The 18,452-nt window shown below is 48.5% G+C and overlaps 3 protein-coding genes across 4 annotated transcripts; 1 reads left to right on the forward strand and 2 right to left on the reverse strand.

Moving 5' to 3' along the window:
* Window positions 1-1,064: 1,064 nt before the first annotated feature.
* LOC125512917 (adenylate kinase isoenzyme 6 homolog) lies at window positions 1,065-5,137 on the reverse strand. The gene is made up of 3 exons (XM_048677981.1): window positions 4,772-5,137; window positions 1,540-1,685; window positions 1,065-1,452 (listed from the first exon to the last, which is right to left on the reverse strand). Exons 1-3 carry the CDS (start codon window positions 4,973-4,975, stop codon window positions 1,266-1,268), a joined length of 537 nt encoding a protein of 178 aa, XP_048533938.1. The 5' UTR covers window positions 4,976-5,137; the 3' UTR covers window positions 1,065-1,265.
* A 25-nt stretch (window positions 5,138-5,162) lies between these two features.
* Window positions 5,163-8,940, forward strand: LOC125512915. Its single transcript, XM_048677979.1, has 3 exons — window positions 5,163-6,825; window positions 7,376-7,565; window positions 8,325-8,940. Exons 1-3 carry the CDS (start codon window positions 5,293-5,295, stop codon window positions 8,450-8,452), a joined length of 1,851 nt encoding a protein of 616 aa, XP_048533936.1. The 5' UTR covers window positions 5,163-5,292; the 3' UTR covers window positions 8,453-8,940.
* Window positions 8,941-10,909: 1,969 nt separating this feature from the next.
* Window positions 10,910-14,282, reverse strand: LOC125512916. 2 transcript variants are annotated; one of them, XM_048677980.1, is made up of 4 exons: window positions 13,970-14,282; window positions 12,109-13,696; window positions 11,670-11,788; window positions 10,910-11,568 (listed from the first exon to the last, which is right to left on the reverse strand). In XM_048677980.1, exons 2-3 carry the CDS (start codon window positions 13,452-13,454, stop codon window positions 11,710-11,712), a joined length of 1,425 nt encoding a protein of 474 aa, XP_048533937.1. In that variant the 5' UTR covers window positions 13,455-13,696; window positions 13,970-14,282; the 3' UTR covers window positions 10,910-11,568; window positions 11,670-11,709. The 2 variants fall into 2 exon arrangements, 1 of the variants encoding a protein (XP_048533937.1); XR_007285604.1 differs by having other exon boundaries at window positions 11,670-13,696.
* Window positions 14,283-18,452: the final 4,170 nt, after the last annotated feature.

The following is an 18,452-nucleotide window of genomic DNA, read 5'->3' on the forward strand; positions in this document are numbered from 1 at the left end:
AGGGGTTGCACTGTTCCAATTCTGACATGTGATCCTGACAACTTTTCTATGAAAAAATGGCTGACTTCTCTGCTCCAGAACTGAACCAACGAGATCATGCACTGATGCAATGGAAGATCCCATGGTTACAAGAACTGCTCAAAGAGCTCTCATGTGATCTATTGCTTGAAGATTGAGATCAGAAGCTCAGTTGTCCGTACCATTTATCTATTGCACTTGCCCTGGGGTGGTGGTCTTACTTGTCGTCGGCTTGGGATCAAGCCAAACTTCATGGGGGTCGTTCAATGGGTGCGAGGATGGTGGATTTTGTTGCAGCGATATATTGTTGTAGCCACTACTTGGACGGTGCATTTGTACCTTGACCAAGTCTGTGCCAACCAAGACTACCACCTCCATGTTCTTGCCGACCAAGTTCCTGTTGGTCATGACGACGACTACATTGGCACAAGATTGAGTCAGTGGCCTACAATTGGTTAACAAGGTGCTTTGTGTCTGTTGTCGATAATTCCCATTATCGGCAAGACAGCAAAGATTTCATTGCCTACCTTTTCCAAGGAACAAGTGACAAATTTTATTTCTTAAGCTAACTCAATAGAATTGATGTCCAAATTAATCTTAGCCACCTCACCAAATATTCTGCACAGCATCAAAAAGTGAAAAATGAGGACAGGTTTAATGCAGGGGTTTAAGAAGAAACATATTTCCACATCGTAAAGAAAACCAAAAAATTATACATACACAAATACATATATAGCATGTTCAAGGAAATTTTCATGACAATATATTTTCATATGTGGTGTAGACACAAAAAAACAAATACATATATAAAAAACGGGCCATTTTTGTTGTTGTTGGGCCAGGATTTATATTTTGCGCAGCTTCCAAATTAATATTTTTGAATGACATTTTACAGATCCATCACAAATATGTACAAGTCTTTACAGGTATTTTTTGAATTTTTGAATCATTGAAATATCATTTTGTTAATCATTTGAAAAACTGGGCTCCAATGAGCCCGTCCTCAGTAACTTCGTTCTCAAAAAAGGATGCCCTAATAGCTAACAGATGCAAATCCAACTCATATGTTCCGGCAGCAATACCCATCTTTTCATCGGTACAAATTCAAATCGCGCATCGCACTTGTAATAAGAAAAAACTCGACCAGACCAGCTAATTTACAGTCAGCTTGCCCCCACGGGCTCCATCCACAACACAATCCCCCGACAATCTAACTCGACACTGAAAGCATACGGCGAACTGGTAGCTCACTGGGATGGTCTCCAGTTGTTTATCCACTCCGTCAACGTGCTAACGTTCCTGCTGATATCCTCGACGCTGTCGCTTCGCAGCGCCATCACTATATCCTCCTTGTAGCTCTCCCTCGCTTCCTCCAGGAGCACCTGGAAGATCTCACACTCTATGTTGTTTGTGAGCTTGGCACCCATGTAGCCTCTGCGACCAAAACAAAATTGTGTCAGAAATAAGCGTCGCATATCACTTCCACTTGCTCCAAGAGTTCCAAGTTGGATACAAAATTACCTGCTCGTCAAGCGATCATGCAGAATTGAGTTGTCGGTCTGAAGCACGACCACAAGGTCAAACCAACGTTCTGGAAAGAAATCACATCCGTGATAATCTACTAGTACACCGCCTTCTTCCATCCTGTCCTCGAGCTCATCGCAAACCTGAACCCACAAATACAGGAATCATTAAATGTGCGAAAAAATGAAGTGCCTTTTTCTTCAGATAGAGCAGGATAATGCAGGTCAGATTCGGATTCAGATAACATAAAACCAAACTAATAAAACATAACACAAGTGATTCATCTTGTTTCTCAAATTGTAGCAATTACTTGGCAAAAGATTATTCTTATCTCTAAACAGCATTCTTTATCTTCGGTGTGAGGATGCAATGACAAGTGTGAGCTTCTCCAATCAATTACTAGATGGCAGATGAAGCGATAGAGTTTCAAGTCCAGAACAACATTATACGTCTTCAGTAAGGAAAAACAACTATTCACACAAACATATGTTTCAGGTGGCTTCTGTTAATACAAAAGATCAAACAACAGTAATCCAAATGCTTTTTCAGGACGAGTTGCACAAGAAACCAAAGGTTAGCACTCGCAGGGAACATACACAAAGGAGAATATTAGTACTCCATCTCCTAAATGTAAGGTGTATTATTTTTTCAAAAAGTCAAACTTCTCTAACTGACCAATTTCATGGAGACAAAAATATCAATGTCTAGAATACCAAATCATTATCACTAGATTCATCATGAATTATATTTTTATATTTTATTTATTTAGTATTGTAGATCTTTATATATTTTTCTATACTTGGTCAAACATAGACAGTGTTTGACTTTAAAAAAAATAATACACTCTATTTAGGAACGGAGGGAGTACTTCACAAGCTCAAGCTTCAGGTTGTTCAGCAAGGCTGATGAAGTTACAACTGAACCAAACGGGAGGAGATGACACTGAATAGCACTTGGGAAATGCAATAGGATGTCACAACGATGAGATCATGAGACAAGACACCACCAAAGAACACGCTCGACTCCCTAGAAGTGTCAGACCCTCAATATTTTTGCACATGTGCAGTAAGTGGTCCCTCTGTAGTTAATTTAGACTGAGCGAACTGTTCTCCTAATATAAGTCTACCCCTATTGACAAAACCCAGCACTATTGAATAGAATGATGATCATATTATTCCAACCGCTGTTGCCACATTGTTTGAGGACTTGCCTTGCAAAAGTACTTCGCCGAGATAGGCGAAACACTCACATAAGAGAGCTTGAAGGGACAAGGAAAACCGTTGATGAGGCCATCAAGGAAAGAATATCAACAGAGGCCGTGGCAGCAGCGCAAACCTAAGCATAGGGGATAACTGGCAAGTAAGCTAGTGAGGCTGTCCATGTGAACCTATGTTTTTAAGGCGACGCCTTACCGCCTTAGGGAGGAGGGGGGGGGGGGGGGGGGGGGGGGGGGGGGGGGGGGGGGGGGGGGGCTTTGGCGCCTAGGCGCCCAAAGCGGAGGGAGAGCGCTTCGACGCCTAGGCGTCGCCTTAGGGACGCTTTAAAAACATAGATGTGAACGATAAGAGGTCACACAAGGTATCAATAAAAAAATGTCAGTCCACTATATGAGAAAATTGCTCACCTTTTAGACGGGCATCGTGCGCCACTGTATCTACAAGACTGCAACATGTACAACATGTGCCAATGTATATGTGATATACCATGAGCATGCTTCTAAGTTTAGGCAATTAACTAATCAGACATGATTTGTTTTGGTTATGAACCAAATTACCCTAGTAAACATGGATACAACCATTGTTTTTAAGGCGTCCCTAAGGCGTCGCCTAATCAGGGCGCCCCCAGGAGCCATGGCGTCGGCCTTGCCTTACCTGCGTGTCTAAGGCGTCCGCCTTAGTCCATAAGGCGTCCAAGGAGTCCGCCTAGGCGCCACTCTGCCTGCCTTAGGTAAATGAGGAAGCCTTAGACAGGGCTGGGAGGTTCAGGCGGGAAACAGAGATCTGGGAGGGAAGAAAAGGGCGGGAAAGTCTGTTTTGGCGCCAACAGTTACTAGCAGGGAGAGAGAGAGAGAGAGAAAGAGAGAGCTGTAACCAGTTTCAGTTTCCCCCCACCCCCACCTCAGGCTGTATCTGAGCTTCTCCCCCTCCTCTCCGGCAGCTTCCCCCCCTCCTCTCCGGCAGATCCCCCTCCCCCTCCTCTCCTGCAGTTCCTCCTCCCCAACCTCTCCTGCAGCTTCTCCCTCCTCCAGGACAGCAAGCAAGCAGCACCTCTCCAAGACAGCAGGCAACAGCAAGCTGTGTATGGCTGTATGCCTAGTTGCCTACTGCCTACCAAATTCTACTTAATTCTGTTGCATAGAACTCTCAAAGGCGTCGCCTCGCCTTATGCCTTAGCGCTTAGGCAGTGAGGCGCCCCCCCAGCACCTCGCCTCGCCTTACCGCCTTAAAAACAGTGGGTACAGCACAAAGCTGCCGTATCAGGGGTGGACACTGTCCCAATACAGGGATACATCCAGATAAACCTAGATATGTATCCCGTATGTATCAGAGGATTTTCCATTTCCCAAAAAAATAATTTAATTTGGATACTTGTGGATACGTCAAAACCCTAAACCTATCCATACAGAACAACCCCCGTGCCCCCTTTCTCGCCGCATTCTCTCCATAACCGACCGGTGTTCCCTCATCCCCTGCCCCAAGCAGCAGCAGTCGCCACGCCATCGAGGAAGGAGAAGGCCGAGGTCCAGCCGCTGCTCCCTCCCCCAGATATGTACGCTGATGTAGCTCCCTCCCTTCAGCCATGGTGTTGGCTTGATGTCGCCGGTAACTGAAGGAGAAGGCTAGCCGCCACTGCTACTGTGCCCCCATCCTGCAGATCAAAGCGACCCCACAACTCCCTACCGAGCATGGCCACACTCAAGTTCTCAGCCATCTCCATGTCCTCCTCCCATGCGAGAGGTGACATTTTCCTAGCCATGGTGAGTTTGAGACTTTGCCCTTCCCCTTCCCGTCCTTGTTTGCCGAAATTGGTGCTACAAAATTGAAACTCTGATGTGGTGGGTGAGCTAGCTGACTTTGTAATAAACCCTGTGTGTGGTGGGTGATTTAGCTGCACCTATTGCTTAATGGAACCGACGATTTCACCCTCAAGAAGAAGCCTACGGATGAATCAGAAGCAAGTGTATTACTCCTACTAATTAGGATTTGGGGGTGGGGAGGAGGCTCAATACCAGGTCCTCGTTGATGACGTGGCAGTCGAGGTCCTCGTCCCAGCCGTCGTGGAGGCCCTTCTCGCGGACCAGGTCGCCGATGTTGACGTGCGCCACGCCCGCGGCGTCGGCGAGGAGGGAGCACGTCGTCGTCTTCCCCGTCCCCGGCGTCCCCGTCACCAGCACGTTGGGCCGCGCGCGGGCGCTGGCTCTCCTCGCCGCCATCTCTGAGTACTGGAGCTGAGCAGTCGGCGGTAACGGGGCCGGAGCAAGCAACGCTGGCACAGGGGGCGGCGGCGCAGTCGGAGATGGGAGAGGGCGAGGCACGAGGCGGCTGGGAAGGGAGACGGGAGACGGGGAGAGAGAGGCCAAGACTGGGAGAGAAGGGGAAAGCTTAGATGGGCTAGGGCTTCCTTTGGGCCTTTGAGTAAGCTCGGGTGCTGTCCCTCTTACTGCCCGGCCCGGCCCACTCACCGAAGCTTCTGCCGCATTCGATCCCCTTCCCTCCCTCCCGGAACCGGAGGAGACGTCTTCCACCCGAGATGCTCCTCCTCCGGCGCTGCTGCCACCACGTCCCCCCTCGCCGCGCCGCTCCTCTCCTCCCGGCCATCCACCGCGTCGCGATGTCCTCCGCCCCCGCCTCCCCCTCCGCGACGCCGTCCTCCTCACCGGCGGCGGAGTACCACTGCCGGACCAAGCACAGCCTGACGGCCGGCTACGCGCGCGGCCCGGGCCGCCTCGACTGGGCCAACCAGCCCAACCCCTTCCTCCGCTTCTCGCCTTCCCCCGCCACCCCTCTCCCCAACCCGCCGCCCCCGGCGCCCGTTCCCTACCCGGCCCTCTTCCACGCGCCGCCCCCGCCGCCGCGGCCGCTCTCGCTCGACTCCCTCTCCGACCTCCTCTTCCACTCGCTCGCCCTCTCCGCCTGGAAGTCCGCCGGCGCGTCCACCTGGTCCCTCCGCGTCAACCCCAGCAGCGGCAACCTCCACCCCACCGAGGCCCACGTCCTGTTCGAGGACCCGCGGGAGCCCAGCCGCCTCGTCCTCTCCCACTACGCGCCCCGCGACCACCTCCTCGAGGCCCGCGCCACCCTGTCCGCCGGGGACCGCTCGGCGCTCCTGCCGCGGCCGGCCACCGCAGTGCTCGCGCTGTCGTCCGTCTTCTGGCGGGAGGCCTGGAAGTACGGCGAGCGGGCGCTGCGGTACTGCAACCACGACGTGGGCCACGCGCTGGCCGCGGTCGCCCTGGCCGCAGCCACTCTTGGGTGGGATGCGCGGTTGCTCGACGGCTTGTCCGATCAGGACCTTGGGAGGCTAGTGGGGGTTGACAAAGGGTGCCCTGCCCCTGCTCCTGCAGACAAAATCAAAATGGTGAGTGGCAAGAAGGGGCCAGCGCCATGGGTGGAGAGGCAACACCCAGATTGTGCTCTCCTGTTGTTCTCTGCGGGCTCAGAAGAGCCGGAGGTGGACTATGGGAGGATGAGTGATGCTCTGAGGGAATTCGATGAGTTGGAGTGGGTGGGCAAGGCGAATGCGCTCAGCAAGGATCATGTGGTGTGGGATGTCATTTACAAGACGGCAGAGGCTGTCAAGAAACACCAACCTATGCCTGGGGAGGGCTTCTCGGTGAGCCCGTGGAACACGAGCTCCAAATTGTCGGAAGGGCTGTATAAGGATCTCACGGCGCAGGAGGTGGTACGGCGGCGGAGGAGCGCGGTTGACATGGACGGGGAGCACGTGATGGGGAAGGAGGAATTCTATCAGATACTGCTGCATTGCCTGCCTTCAGGCGAGGTTAGCCCGGGGGGGCGACAGGGACCACAGAGCGCTCTACCATTTCGCGTGTTGCCATGGGACGCAGAGGTGCACGCCGCACTATTTGTGCACCGTGTCTCAGGACTGCCCAAGGGGCTGTATTTCTTGGTTAGGAACGAAGAGCATTTTGATACATTACGACATGCTATGCGACAAGATTTTGAGTGGGCTCGACCAGAGGGATGCCCTGATGGCCTCCCACTCTACAGGCTGATGAAAGGGGATTGCCAGAGGTTGGCAATGCAGATATCATGTATGCAGGTATATGATCAAATTCAGCAACTGTTATTGCTTATGGCTTCTTTTAACACAAATAATTATATCTTTGTGGCTGCTGAACAATTTTTTCATTGATTTATAATGAATGGCCTTTGCCATGCTCAAACTGTATGTAGAGGCTACCTTCTGTTTGGTGAAGAACATTGTTTGGATTCCTTCTGCTTGTGTGTCTCAATCATGCTGATCAATGGGGTCCCTGTGTGGCTGAAGTTCAGAAACTTAATCTCCCACCTGTAGATGTGGTGCCGCTGTTTGCCTGTTTAGCTCTATGTTATGATACAAGTTCAAGTAGCATGTGGTTGCTTTTGTTTTTGGCTTAGTTTCCTTTCTTTTTTTCTTTTACACCGTAGGGTGTCAAACCTTGTTCCGTTATCCTTCGATAGGGGAACCCGCCAAGTTGGGATGTTGTGTGGTTTTATTTATTTTTGCAGTAATTAGTGGAGCTCATGTGAATACTCAAAGTATTAGTTTTATAGTTTATCATGGAATTGGAGGTGAGATGCTCATGATGCATTCCTGATTCTTGATGCAGGATATTGCCTCACATGGATGTTTTAGCCTTGGGATGATTGCTCGATTTGAACCTGTGCTGGATGACAAAGGTGAATGGATGTATCCTCGTTTATTCTGGGAGACTGGTGTTCTTGGTCAAGTTCTCTACCTTGAGGCGCATGCTGTAGGGATATCTGCCACGGGGATTGGTTGCTACTTTGATGATGCTGGTAAGATGATCCAGTATTTTCAAAAGACCAGTTAGTAATTGAACTGTATGTATGCTCCCTTAACTATATATGGTAAATAGATCTTACTAGCTGTGTTTGGCAAGTAATCTTCATTTGCTGGTACCCAACTTTTCTCTCTGAACAACCGATTTAGAACATACCATTGTGCTGAACAGTTACGCCTCGTGGTTCAAACTTCAAACCAAGCTATAAAGCTGCATTTGTTGTGTTCACGCTTGCAGATCATTTAGTAAGCTTAAGCTAAAGATATAATTGTACTGTCAAGAGGTGGAATGACTAAGCCTCTTATGGTCCTTTTGCTGAATACTTTGTAAATGCCGCATTAAAGTGTGGGAAATTATTGTGTGGGCGGGTACAAGGTTCCCCCTTACAATTAAAAATCATCACAATGTGTTCTTGTGTATGGATCAGGGAAACCTTGCTGCTTTATTGGTTTTGGTCACTAAAATGTTACATGTATATGCTTTAATCTTGAATAACAGATCATATATGTTGTTTGACTTGTTTCTACATGATTCAGTTTGTAGCAAGTACAAATTTATCAGTATTATGTTTTGAGGTTCGGAAATCGTGAACTACCTATTGGTACCCTTGGAACTTGGAAGATCTTGTTTCCAAAAACTTAACTCCTTAACTCATTTCAGTTTTTCATTATTCTTTGGTAGCTGTAGGTATTACCTGTAATTTAAATTCCTGACAAAATATCTAATTAATTTCCTACATACATTTGTTGTGCAGTTCATGAGGTTCTTGGTTTGAAAGACCTGGAGTTCCAAAGCTTGTACCATTTTACGGTGGGTGCCCCTGTGGTTGACAGGCGGATCATGAGTCTCCCTGCGTACCCAGGGCCAGGGATTGATGCATGATTTCTATTTTCTAGGCCAGCCCACGGATCAACATCTGAATGCCTGGATGAAGTACAACTTGTGTTCTTGTATAGGAAAGGAGCCGAGTGAAGGGAACTTATGACTGCAGCACAGGTCTATTAGGATCTTGGTGCATCATCAGATCGTGGTATGTTATGTATAGTGATGCGAGCATAAGAAACAGAAGGTTGCTCAGAGATATGTAGAGGGCATGCTTGGTTGGCTGCCGAATTTTGGCTAGTAACAACTGTGAGTTTCTCCTGGGACGGGCATCCCGAATTTTTTTTCTGGAATCTCAAAGTAAATCGGTTGCCCCTTGGGATGATATTCAAAATTTCAGGTCACTCGTTTGCCCCTTGGGATGATATTCATAGAAGTGTAATGTTTATGACCTTTCTGATGTAAGAGTATATACAGCGAGAGAACCCTCTGAATTCTGGAACATGATGCCCATTAACATTCAGTGAACTCAACAGGATTGCTAGCTACTGCAGCAAGCGTGATTTAGAACAAAATCAATACTGACTACCGCAGCAATCTTGAACCATTGTTCCTGTCAATCTTGATTACTAACTACTGCAGCAATCTTGAAGGAGAAAATCAATACTAACTACTGCAGCACAAAATGCTACCACTTCTGTAAAAGAAAAGGCTACAATGTGCAGCTGCTTGGTTTCTTGATGCCTGCTACAGAAGGGCGGAGCGAAGGAACAACATCTCCGTCGAGGATCCCTGCAGGGCAGTCCCGACGTGGAGATGGCGGCGCCGCAGCCGTCCACCCCACCATCAGGGACGCCGATGCGAGCTGCAGCTACAGCTTACAGGTTAAGACATGTTCATCTAACACCCAACTATTTAAGACACGCGCTGCCATATTAGTATCCTTAGAATAAGGACTAATATTAGTTGGACAAAATTGAGACAACGAAACGAACACTCCTCATAGACCGTCGTCGCACTCATGTCTGGTAGAATCGCCTCCTGATGCATAACCTTGAGGGCCTCCATATGGTCAGATTCCACCATGACGATTTTGCTTGCAGCACTTGCCCGGCAAGTATTAAACCTTGGGACATGAGCACGAGCTTCAGCTGTTGCAACATCAAACAAAAGGGATCCCTCGGCAACTAGCCGACGTGAAATAGCCGAGTTGATCTCTAATGAGAGCGCCTGATCCTCCTGTTCATGAGTGCACATCAAATTAAGCATCCACGTTTAGCTTGAAGAATCTCATAAGAAGATGATTAGGATGACAGTTTGGCAAAAAATGAGTCATGAGGTTTTTTTTGTTGTTGAGCAAAATGACTCATGAGGTGAGAGGTGTCTTTTTTTTGAGACAAAGGTGAGAGGTGCCTAATACAGGATGCTCTATGATTTTCAGTTTTCCTTAGCACACATCGTGGGCTTTTTTATTTTTTTGAGATGACACATTGTGGGCTTTAATGCCCAGTCTAATCGTTTGGGCTCCCAACTCACTTTACGGCCTGCACTCACCACACTCCACCAGAAGCACCTCCAGCATTAGTTTATCTCAAAAAAAAAACTCCTTCATCAGTGAGTAGGGCGAGATGAGCAGCTTCCGCCGCCCTCCCCGCTCGACGGCGGCGGCGCCGCCGCTGGACAACGAAGACCTCCTCTCCGAGATCCTCCTCCGCCTCCCCCCTCAGCCCTCCTCCCTCCCGCGCGCCTCGCTCGTCTGCAAGCGTTGGCGCTGCCTCGTCTCTGACCCCCGATTCCTCCGCCGCTTCCGCCGCCATCACCGCCGCAACCCTCCCCTCCTTGGCTTCTTCTTTGAGGAAGTGACGCCTGCCTGTGGGATCTCCTTCGTGCCAACTCTGGAGCCCCCCAACCGTTTTCCCGTCGGGCGCTTCTCTTTGCAGTTCGACGACGGCAGCAGCTTCAGGCTCCTCAACTGCCGCCATGGCCTCGTGCTCATCTTGCTCGGGAAGCACAACCAGGCCCTGGTGTGGGACCCTGTCAATGGCGACCAGCACCGCGTCTCCACCACTTCCAGGTCGTCTTGATACTGATAGGCACGCACAAAGAACAGCATAAGCCAGGGATCGCCTGCGTTTACTCCTCGGAGACCAAGGAATGGGGTAATCTTGTCTCAACACCAAAGTTTTAGATAGCGCGCTAAGCCTCTTAGCGTCGGCCTGACCAAAAGCTATGAAACGCTATAGCGCAGCTATAGCGTGCTAAGCCCCATTTAGCGTTTCAGTATAAATCAATAAAAAATGAAAAAATAAACATAGAATTAGTCATCAACTTGACATATATATACTTGAAAATGGACATATATCAACTTGCATACAGCCAAGTTAATAGAAAAATGATACTGTATTATGTAGTTCCTACCATACTCATGCAAACAGCCACATAACATAGCTAGTGCAGTTCATAAACTATAGCAGCAAGTCCTAAACTCATAGTCATAATGCAAAGAACATCCCCATATAGTACAATACATAATAAGGACATATATCAGGAGATCGTTCAATTCATTACATAACAGAGCAAAGTTTGGCATAGCAACTAGCAACATACCACCAGCACACTTTGAATAACAAAAGTGGTACATCAACAACATGAGATGGTTCGGTTTATAAGTTCAGCCAACTAACTTGACATAGCAACATAACAACATACCACCAGCACACTTTGAAACAACAAAAGTGGTACACCCAACCATGCAATTAATCCGAGTCAGCAAGGGCCGAGGGAGACTCATCTTCTGATTCCGACGAAGAAGAATTGGAAGAGGCAGAAAGTATAGCTTCCTCATCGACACTATTAAGGAGAGATTGCAAGCTCTTCTTCCTCTTCTTTCTAGGGGGCGCAGTAGGCCTCTTCTTCTTTTTCCCTTGTTCTTGTGATGTTGAAGCTCTCTCTTGTTGAGTTTGATCTTCATCACCAACATGTTCAACAACATTATCATTTCCAACAATGCCGGTGATGAACTCGTTATCCTCGTCCTCAAGAACATCAACGATTGTATTCTCTATTGGGTCTCTACTCTTGTTCTCTCTCCTATGCTTCATCCTAGAGTTGAACTTGATAAATACAAGATCACTCATCCTATCATGGAGTAGCCCGCTGCGTTTCTTTGTATGAACCTGTGTAAGTGAACAAAATCAAGTATGGAACACATGGCCTCAATGTGAGAAGTGCAAGCAACTATATTTTTTACTTGTGAACTTGTAATTGTCTTTCTTACTTGTTCAAATGCTGATCAATTTCTCTCACAAGCTGAGGAGCTACATGTCAAACTCAAAATCTTCATTGCCAAATCCTTCAACAGGGGTGCACATGTGCCATAATTCAGCCACCATTTTGCTGCATTAAGACATTGAAACATTGTATTATTTAGGCAAGTACAAAGAGGGGAAACAGAGGAAGTGATATGAAATAACATCACAAGATTTCAGCAAACACTCCCTGGAGAAAAGTTTTTCCTTTTTCTCTGTCGTACAGCAATGTCCATTCCAAAGGAATCTTCCTCCGCCTCGTATTTGTCTAGTTCATCAATAAGCTCATCTTGAGTTTTTTGATCTTCAATCATCCTTGTGATGCAATGGACCACGGCTGCTCTAAATGATCCATCCCTCTCTATCACAACCTTGTTTGGATAATAATAGTAGGGGTTCAGAAAGTACCCAGCCAAATGTAGTGGCGACTTGAGTTTGCTGTCCCATCTCTTGTCAATGATATCAATAACACATTTGAAGCGACTCTCATCATTATCAAAACTCGCAGCAATTTCCTTTTTTGCATCCAACATACAACCATATAAGAATCCCATTGCGGGCACATCACTATCCATTCTTCTTAGCACATTAGCCATTGGCTCAAAGTAGTTGACAGCAACGCCAACACCTTTCCAGAAGGCTTCCGATTGCACAGTTTTGTGAGCCATCTTCCCCTTGTCCTTCTCTAAGTAACCTATTTCATGTAGCTCATCTGATCTGAATAGTTTAAGCATTTCCTTCTTGTTGTCTTGCAAGCTTTTAAGATTGAGATAAGCCGTGGCAAACCTAGTAACACCTGACCGTACCAAGTCTTTCCCAAGTGTTTTCCTCATCAGAGCTAACACCCTTGTGTGAGCATACAAGAACACCGTTACTTGTCTTGCTTGGGCAATTATTTTGTCAACCGATCCAAGCTTCCCTATGTCCTCCAACATGAGATCAATACAATGGGCTGCACATCCATTCCAAAAAATGGAAGGTCGCTTTGCTTTCATTAGACTTGCTGCTGCTACATTGACACTAGCATTGTCGGTCACCACTTGAACGACTTTGTCTGCCCCTATATCCTCAATGCAATTATCAACGAGGTCAAAGATGTATTTGCCATTTTTCTGGACAGATGAACAATCAACTGAATTCAAGAATATGACTCCTTGAGAACTATGCACAACTAGGTTCATTACTCCCCTGCCCTTTTTATCTGTCCATGCATCTGTCATGACGGTACAACCTGTGTGCTCCCATGCTTGCTTATGTGGTTTGAATGAATCTAACACCTTCTTCTTCCTTTTCTGCAAGAATGGTCCACTCATCTCATATGCAGTAGGCCCATCGAAGTTTGTGCCAACATCTCCAATGGCCTGAAGCATACATGCAAAGCTAGGAAGTGTGACAGTGTTATGTGGGATGCTAGCTTCATAGAAAAATTGACATATATATCCACAAGCTCTATCCCTCCTCTGTTGTATTTGCTGAGTTGACACCTTCGACTGAACCTTTTCGGATTCACAATTTCTTTTTTGCTTCCTCTTGACAGTTTCTTCTATACTAGGCTTGCAGAATTTGTCCATAGGGCCACCCATTGAGCTGCTTGTGCCTGGTTTTGACCTCAAAATCACAACCTGATTGCCATCTTCTTCATCAGTTTCTTGTTCTCCATCGGAGTGATCTAAGTCAACACTAGATCTGAGCGCCTCCAATCCCTCGATCTTTTTTTCCTTCAGCTCAGCACTCTTTAGGAGCAAAGCTATCATCTCCAGCCTCACATCACTAGGAACCTTCTTGCATGGTAAGACACCACAATTCGTTATTTGTGAAAGGTGAAACTTTATCCTTGTAATGCCAGCTGTGCATATCTTGCCACAATAGTTGCATCGCTGCCAATGCTTCTTGTTCACATCTGGAAGAGTGCAATACTTCCACGCAGGGTCATCCGAATCAACAACTTGTGGGAGTGAAGGTGCTGCTACTGAGGCAGTGCTTGAGCCACCAACACCTATGCAAAAAGAAGTGAACAAAATAAAATTAGTTATTGTTTAGGCAGATTAAGGCAATCCAAAGTATCTGTATTCTGTATATAATTGAAAACTTCAGCAGATTCATTTTTATTGCGAATCTTGAGCATTCAGCTATTCACCATTTTCCCTGCTGAACGGAGTCCAGCATTTGAAAAACACAAATCTTGAGCATTCAGCAGATTCATTTTTATTGCGAATCTTGAGCATTACAAGCATCCACAAAAGAGATAACAGAGGATAGATGAGCTTACCTGCTGACGGGATTTGCTGCGGGGTGCTCCGTCGCCTTGTGGATGCGGTCGTCGCCGTCAGCAGAGGAAGTGGCCAGGAGGGAGCAGCCGAGAGGAAACGACCGGGAGCTGCGTCGCCTGGTGGAATACCCCGTCGCTGGGAGGGAGTGGCGAGGAAGGTCAGTCGCCGGAGTGGCAGCCCGAGGCCGTCGCCATGGTTGGTCGTTGGTCGGCCGCCGCCATGGTTACTGTTTGAGATGAGGACGGGAGTGGGGATAGGGTTTGGCTCGAGAGGAGGGTTGGGGGTAATCGACTATTGGTAGGCTTGGGCTTTGGCCCGCGCAGCGATTTCATTTTGGACCGAAAATTTTAGGTCAGAGATGCGGGACGCTAACACTAGAGGCCCAATTTTTAGCGCTAAGTGACATCTAGCGCGCTATTAGCACGCTAACTCTTCGTACGTGAAATCGAGCTTCGCGTAGCGCACCAGAGTCAGGATGCGTGTAGCGCCGCTATAGCGCCGCTATATCTAAAACTTTGCTCAACCCCGCTCCCACCTGAGAATTCTATCTACAGCTTTCGCACCATTGTTTACAGGGGCATGGCTTGCGTCCTGGTTGGGAATTCGCTTTACTGGCTGCTTTCTGAGAGATCAGCTCGCATCCTTGAGTTTGATTTGTATAGGCAGAGGCTAGCAATTGCCATTTCTCAATTATGAGAGCCGATGACGGAGATGTCTCGTCCGTGGTGAGTAATAGCAGAGGAGTTCGAAAGAGGGGGCGGAGGCAGCTATTTAAGTCGCTTCTTGCGCCCCTCCGCTTCCGAGGTGGGACTAAACTCATGCTGCAACGCGTCCCTCAGTGCACGTGGCCGCCGCAGGGCTCATGAGGCCGTTTTCTGCACTGTGACCGGGCGGCCCAGTTCAGCCCATAGAGGCAGGGCACCACTCGCCCCCTCCCACGGCCCACGGCCGACGCCCCCTCCCCTCGCCCACGCGGGGCAACACTCGGTGTTTAGTCCCACCTCGGAAGTGGGGGCGAGTGAGGAGCGGCTTAAATAGCCGGGCGTGCAGTAGCTGTTGAGCGCCTTTGAAGTGTCACTGCCCTGTTGGACCCACATGCTGGTCCGTGTGTTGCTGTCCCGAGTCGCGGTCGGGCAATTTTTTTTTGTGTGTGTGGGCGCTGAATAGGCAGTACACGTTGCGGGAGACGTGTTGGAGGCGTGCATGGGGGCGGGGAGATCAAGCAGGATGCGGGCGGGCGGCTCAGAGTCGCTGGGCGCGGGGAACGAGGCTGATCCGGTCGGTGCGTTGTGGCGGGATCCGAGGGAGGCGTTGGTTGGCTGGGATGAGGTAGGTGCGATCTTATGTGCATGCGCGGGTTTGTGGTGACCTGTATGTAAAAAACATGCATGAGAGAATAATAACACGGGAAAAACATGGCATGAGACAATAACACGGCCGGGTGCGTTTTTTCACCACGTCAGTCAGCCCAGGTAGTATAACACATACAATGGCATCATCATCATGAAACGAGAGCAAACAAATTAAACCGAATTTTGAAACTACGGACTATTTCGCATAGGACAGTACAAAATACAAATTTATTACATAAATATTTTGAGAAAACATAAAGAAATCACTTATCAAGTTTTGTGGCACGCACTTATGAATAAAAAACAGCATAGGTTATTCAGACAACACTCGGGCAACCACTTTTATTCTCTGTGAAAAAAGTTTGGAATAATTAATGTGGAATAAACACATGAAATACCGACACACGCAAGATATGGACGGTGCTGGGTTGCACTAGGGGTGCGTGATCGCATGCATGAAAAGAAACAATTTTTTGCGAGGGTGTGTGCATGCCCAATGTAGGCCCTCACGCAAGATATGAACGAAATTGGACACCGAACGCACGTGGCGTCACGTTCGGGCAATGTTTTAGGGTATTTTCATCGGAAAAACCGTAGAAAATGCATCGGATGTCAGCAAATAATGAAAATTGTCGTGCATGCTCCCGATGGTGCCTGGAGTACGTGGAAAAAGTTAGGGGTCGTTCGGTGTAGGCAAAAATAAAACGTCTTTGAGAGTAGCCCGACCGGCACACCCAAACAGAGCTCGTTGCACTAGGTCTACGTGATCGCATGCAATTGCACCAAAGTGTGCATACATGTGGGCAGGGCCTACGTAGGGCCTCACGCAAGGTTGGAACGAAAACAGACACAAAACGAACGTTGCGTCACGTCCGGCCAGTGTTTTAGGGGTTTTTCACCGGGAAAATCCTAGGAAATGCATCGTGCGTCGGAAAAATATGAAAATTGGCGTGGGTGCTGTCGAGGGTGATGCCAACGTGCGGAAAAAGTCTTGTGCCATTTTGGCGGAGTGAAAAAAAACGTAGTTGGGAAACCCCCCTCCGGCAGAACGAATCGGAGTTGGTTGCACTAGGTCTACGTGATCGCATGCATGCAATTGCACCAAAGTGTGCATACATGTGGGCAGGGCCTATGTAGAGCCCCACGCAAGGTTGGAACGAAAACGGACACAAAACGAACATTGCTTCACGTCCGGCCAGTGTTTTACTGCATTTTCACGGGGAAAATCCTAGGAAATGCATCGAGCTATTGAAAAATATGCAAACTGGCGTGGGTGCTGTCGAGGGTGATGCCAACGTGCGGAAAAAGTTTCGTGCCATTTTGGCGGAGTGAAAAAAAAAGTAGTCGGGAACCCCCCTCCGGTAGACCGAAAAGAAGCTCGTTGCACTGGGGGTATGTGATCGCATGCACGCAATTGCACCAAAGTGGGCAGATATGCGGGCACGGCCTACGTATGGCCCCACACAAGGTTGGAACGAAAAAGGACACAAAACGAACGTTGCGTCACGTCCGGCCAGTGTTTTACGACATTTTCACGGGGAAAATCCTAGGAAATGCATCGAGCGTCGGAAAAATATGCAAACTGGCGTGGGTGCTGTCGAGGGTGATGCCAACGTGCGGAAAAAGTTTCGTGCCATTTGGCGGAGTGAAAAAAAAAGTAGTCGGGAACCCCCCTCTAGTAGACCGTAAAGAAGCTCGTTGCACTGGGGGTACGTGATCGCATGCATGCAATTGCACCAAAGTGGACGGACATGCGGGCACGGCCTACATAGGGCCCCACGCAAGGTTGGAACGAAAACGGACACAAAACGAACGTTGCGTCATGTCCGGCCAGTGTTTTACGGCATTTTCATAGGGAAAATCCTAAGAAATGCATCGAGCGTCGGAAAAATATGCAAACTGGCGTGGGTGCTGTCGACGGTGATGCCAACGTGTGGAAAAAGTTTCATGCCATTTGGCGGAGTGAAAAAAAAGTAGTCGGGAACCCCCCTCCAGTAGACCGTAAAGAAGCCCGTTTTAAAAAACAGACGCAACTAATGATTGGAGAAAAAAACTAATGAATGGGTTAGTAGAAAAAATGAATAGGCCCACGTATACATGCGTATCAATCGGGGGTCAAAGCCGCCTCCATGCCTCCACGATCTCCAGTCCACGCCGCCTCCAGGATCACCTCTTCCGACGCCATCTACGGCCAACGCCGCCCCTGACGCTACCTCACACCGCCCCCGACGTCATTTGCGGCCGACGCCGCCCCCGACGCCACCTCCCGCCGCCTGCACGATCGCCACCCCCGACGCCATCTGCGGCCGACGCTGCCCCCGACGCCACCTCACGCCGCCTGCACGATCGCCGCCCCCGACGCCATCTGCGGCGGCCGCCGCCCCCGACGCCACCTCATGCCGACACCCGCGACGGCCCTGACGCCATCTGCAACCAACGCCAGCTCACGCCGACGCCGTCGCCCCCGTGGCCTCGGAACGCCGACGCCCCCAAGTTGGTGAAGACAGATTCGGACCTACTTGCATGTTTCATGTGCTTTATCATGTATAACATTGATCGTAGAATTTTTTGTCCTAGATCAGTAGAGTGTGTAGTTAGAGTTTGTTAGTTGATTGAGAGCAGGCTGCATGTTCCACTCATTAAGTTAGTGCACTAAGTACTGCGTAAATACATGCATGCATGAGTGGTTGATACATGCCCTGTAGATACCATAGTTTTTCTTAGTTCTGTGTAATGTGAATGAGCTTATATACCTATGAAATTTATTTACAGGTTGCGACCGACGCCATCTGCCACCAACGCCACCGCGCCGTCGTCCCCCCAGGGCCGGCCCTGATCCCATGGCACGAGGTACTATGCATTCCTCATGTTTATCATGTACCCATATAAAGTAGCTAACATTATTTCTGCTCCTATTCCTAGCGGCGGTGGAGTACGGAGAGATTTTTTGTTCAGTTGAGAAGTGGTGTCTCTTGGTCAGCAAACTAAACTCTAGGCAGAAAAAGCGTTTTGCAAGCACTAGTCTTGAAAAAATGCTGATGATTCCTAGTGTGCTCATGCGAAAATGTTTGCTCAAGTTCATTATTAAATCATATGCGTTGGACAGAAAAAGGTTCATCATGCCATCAAA

Source organism: Triticum urartu, chromosome 6 (genome assembly GCF_003073215.2).
Source record: "Triticum urartu cultivar G1812 chromosome 6, Tu2.1, whole genome shotgun sequence".
Lineage (NCBI taxonomy): Eukaryota > Viridiplantae > Streptophyta > Magnoliopsida > Poales > Poaceae > Triticum > Triticum urartu.

Excerpts from the sequence above, each read along its gene's own strand:
- LOC125512917 (XM_048677981.1), bottom strand. The coding sequence starts at position 4,975 with ATGGCGGCGAGGAGAGCCAGCGCCCGCGCGCGGCCCAACGTGCTGGTG. Across the intron at positions 1,686-4,771 it reads ACGTCATCAACGAGGACCTG|GTTTGCGATGAGCTCGAGGA; the intron begins GTATTGAGCCTC and ends TTGTGGGTTCAG. Across the intron at positions 1,453-1,539 it reads CATGATCGCTTGACGAGCAG|AGGCTACATGGGTGCCAAGC; the intron begins GTAATTTTGTAT and ends TTTTGGTCGCAG.
- LOC125512915 (XM_048677979.1), top strand. The coding sequence starts at position 5,293 with ATGCTCCTCCTCCGGCGCTGCTGCCACCACGTCCCCCCTCGCCGCGCC. Across the intron at positions 6,826-7,375 it reads TGCAGATATCATGTATGCAG|GATATTGCCTCACATGGATG; the intron begins GTATATGATCAA and ends TTCTTGATGCAG. Across the intron at positions 7,566-8,324 it reads TTGCTACTTTGATGATGCTG|TTCATGAGGTTCTTGGTTTG; the intron begins GTAAGATGATCC and ends TTTGTTGTGCAG.
- LOC125512916 (XM_048677980.1), bottom strand. The coding sequence starts at position 13,454 with ATGATAGCTTTGCTCCTAAAGAGTGCTGAGCTGAAGGAAAAAAAGATC. Across the intron at positions 11,789-12,108 it reads TCGCCACTACATTTGGCTGG|CAAAATGGTGGCTGAATTAT; the intron begins GTACTTTCTGAA and ends GTCTTAATGCAG.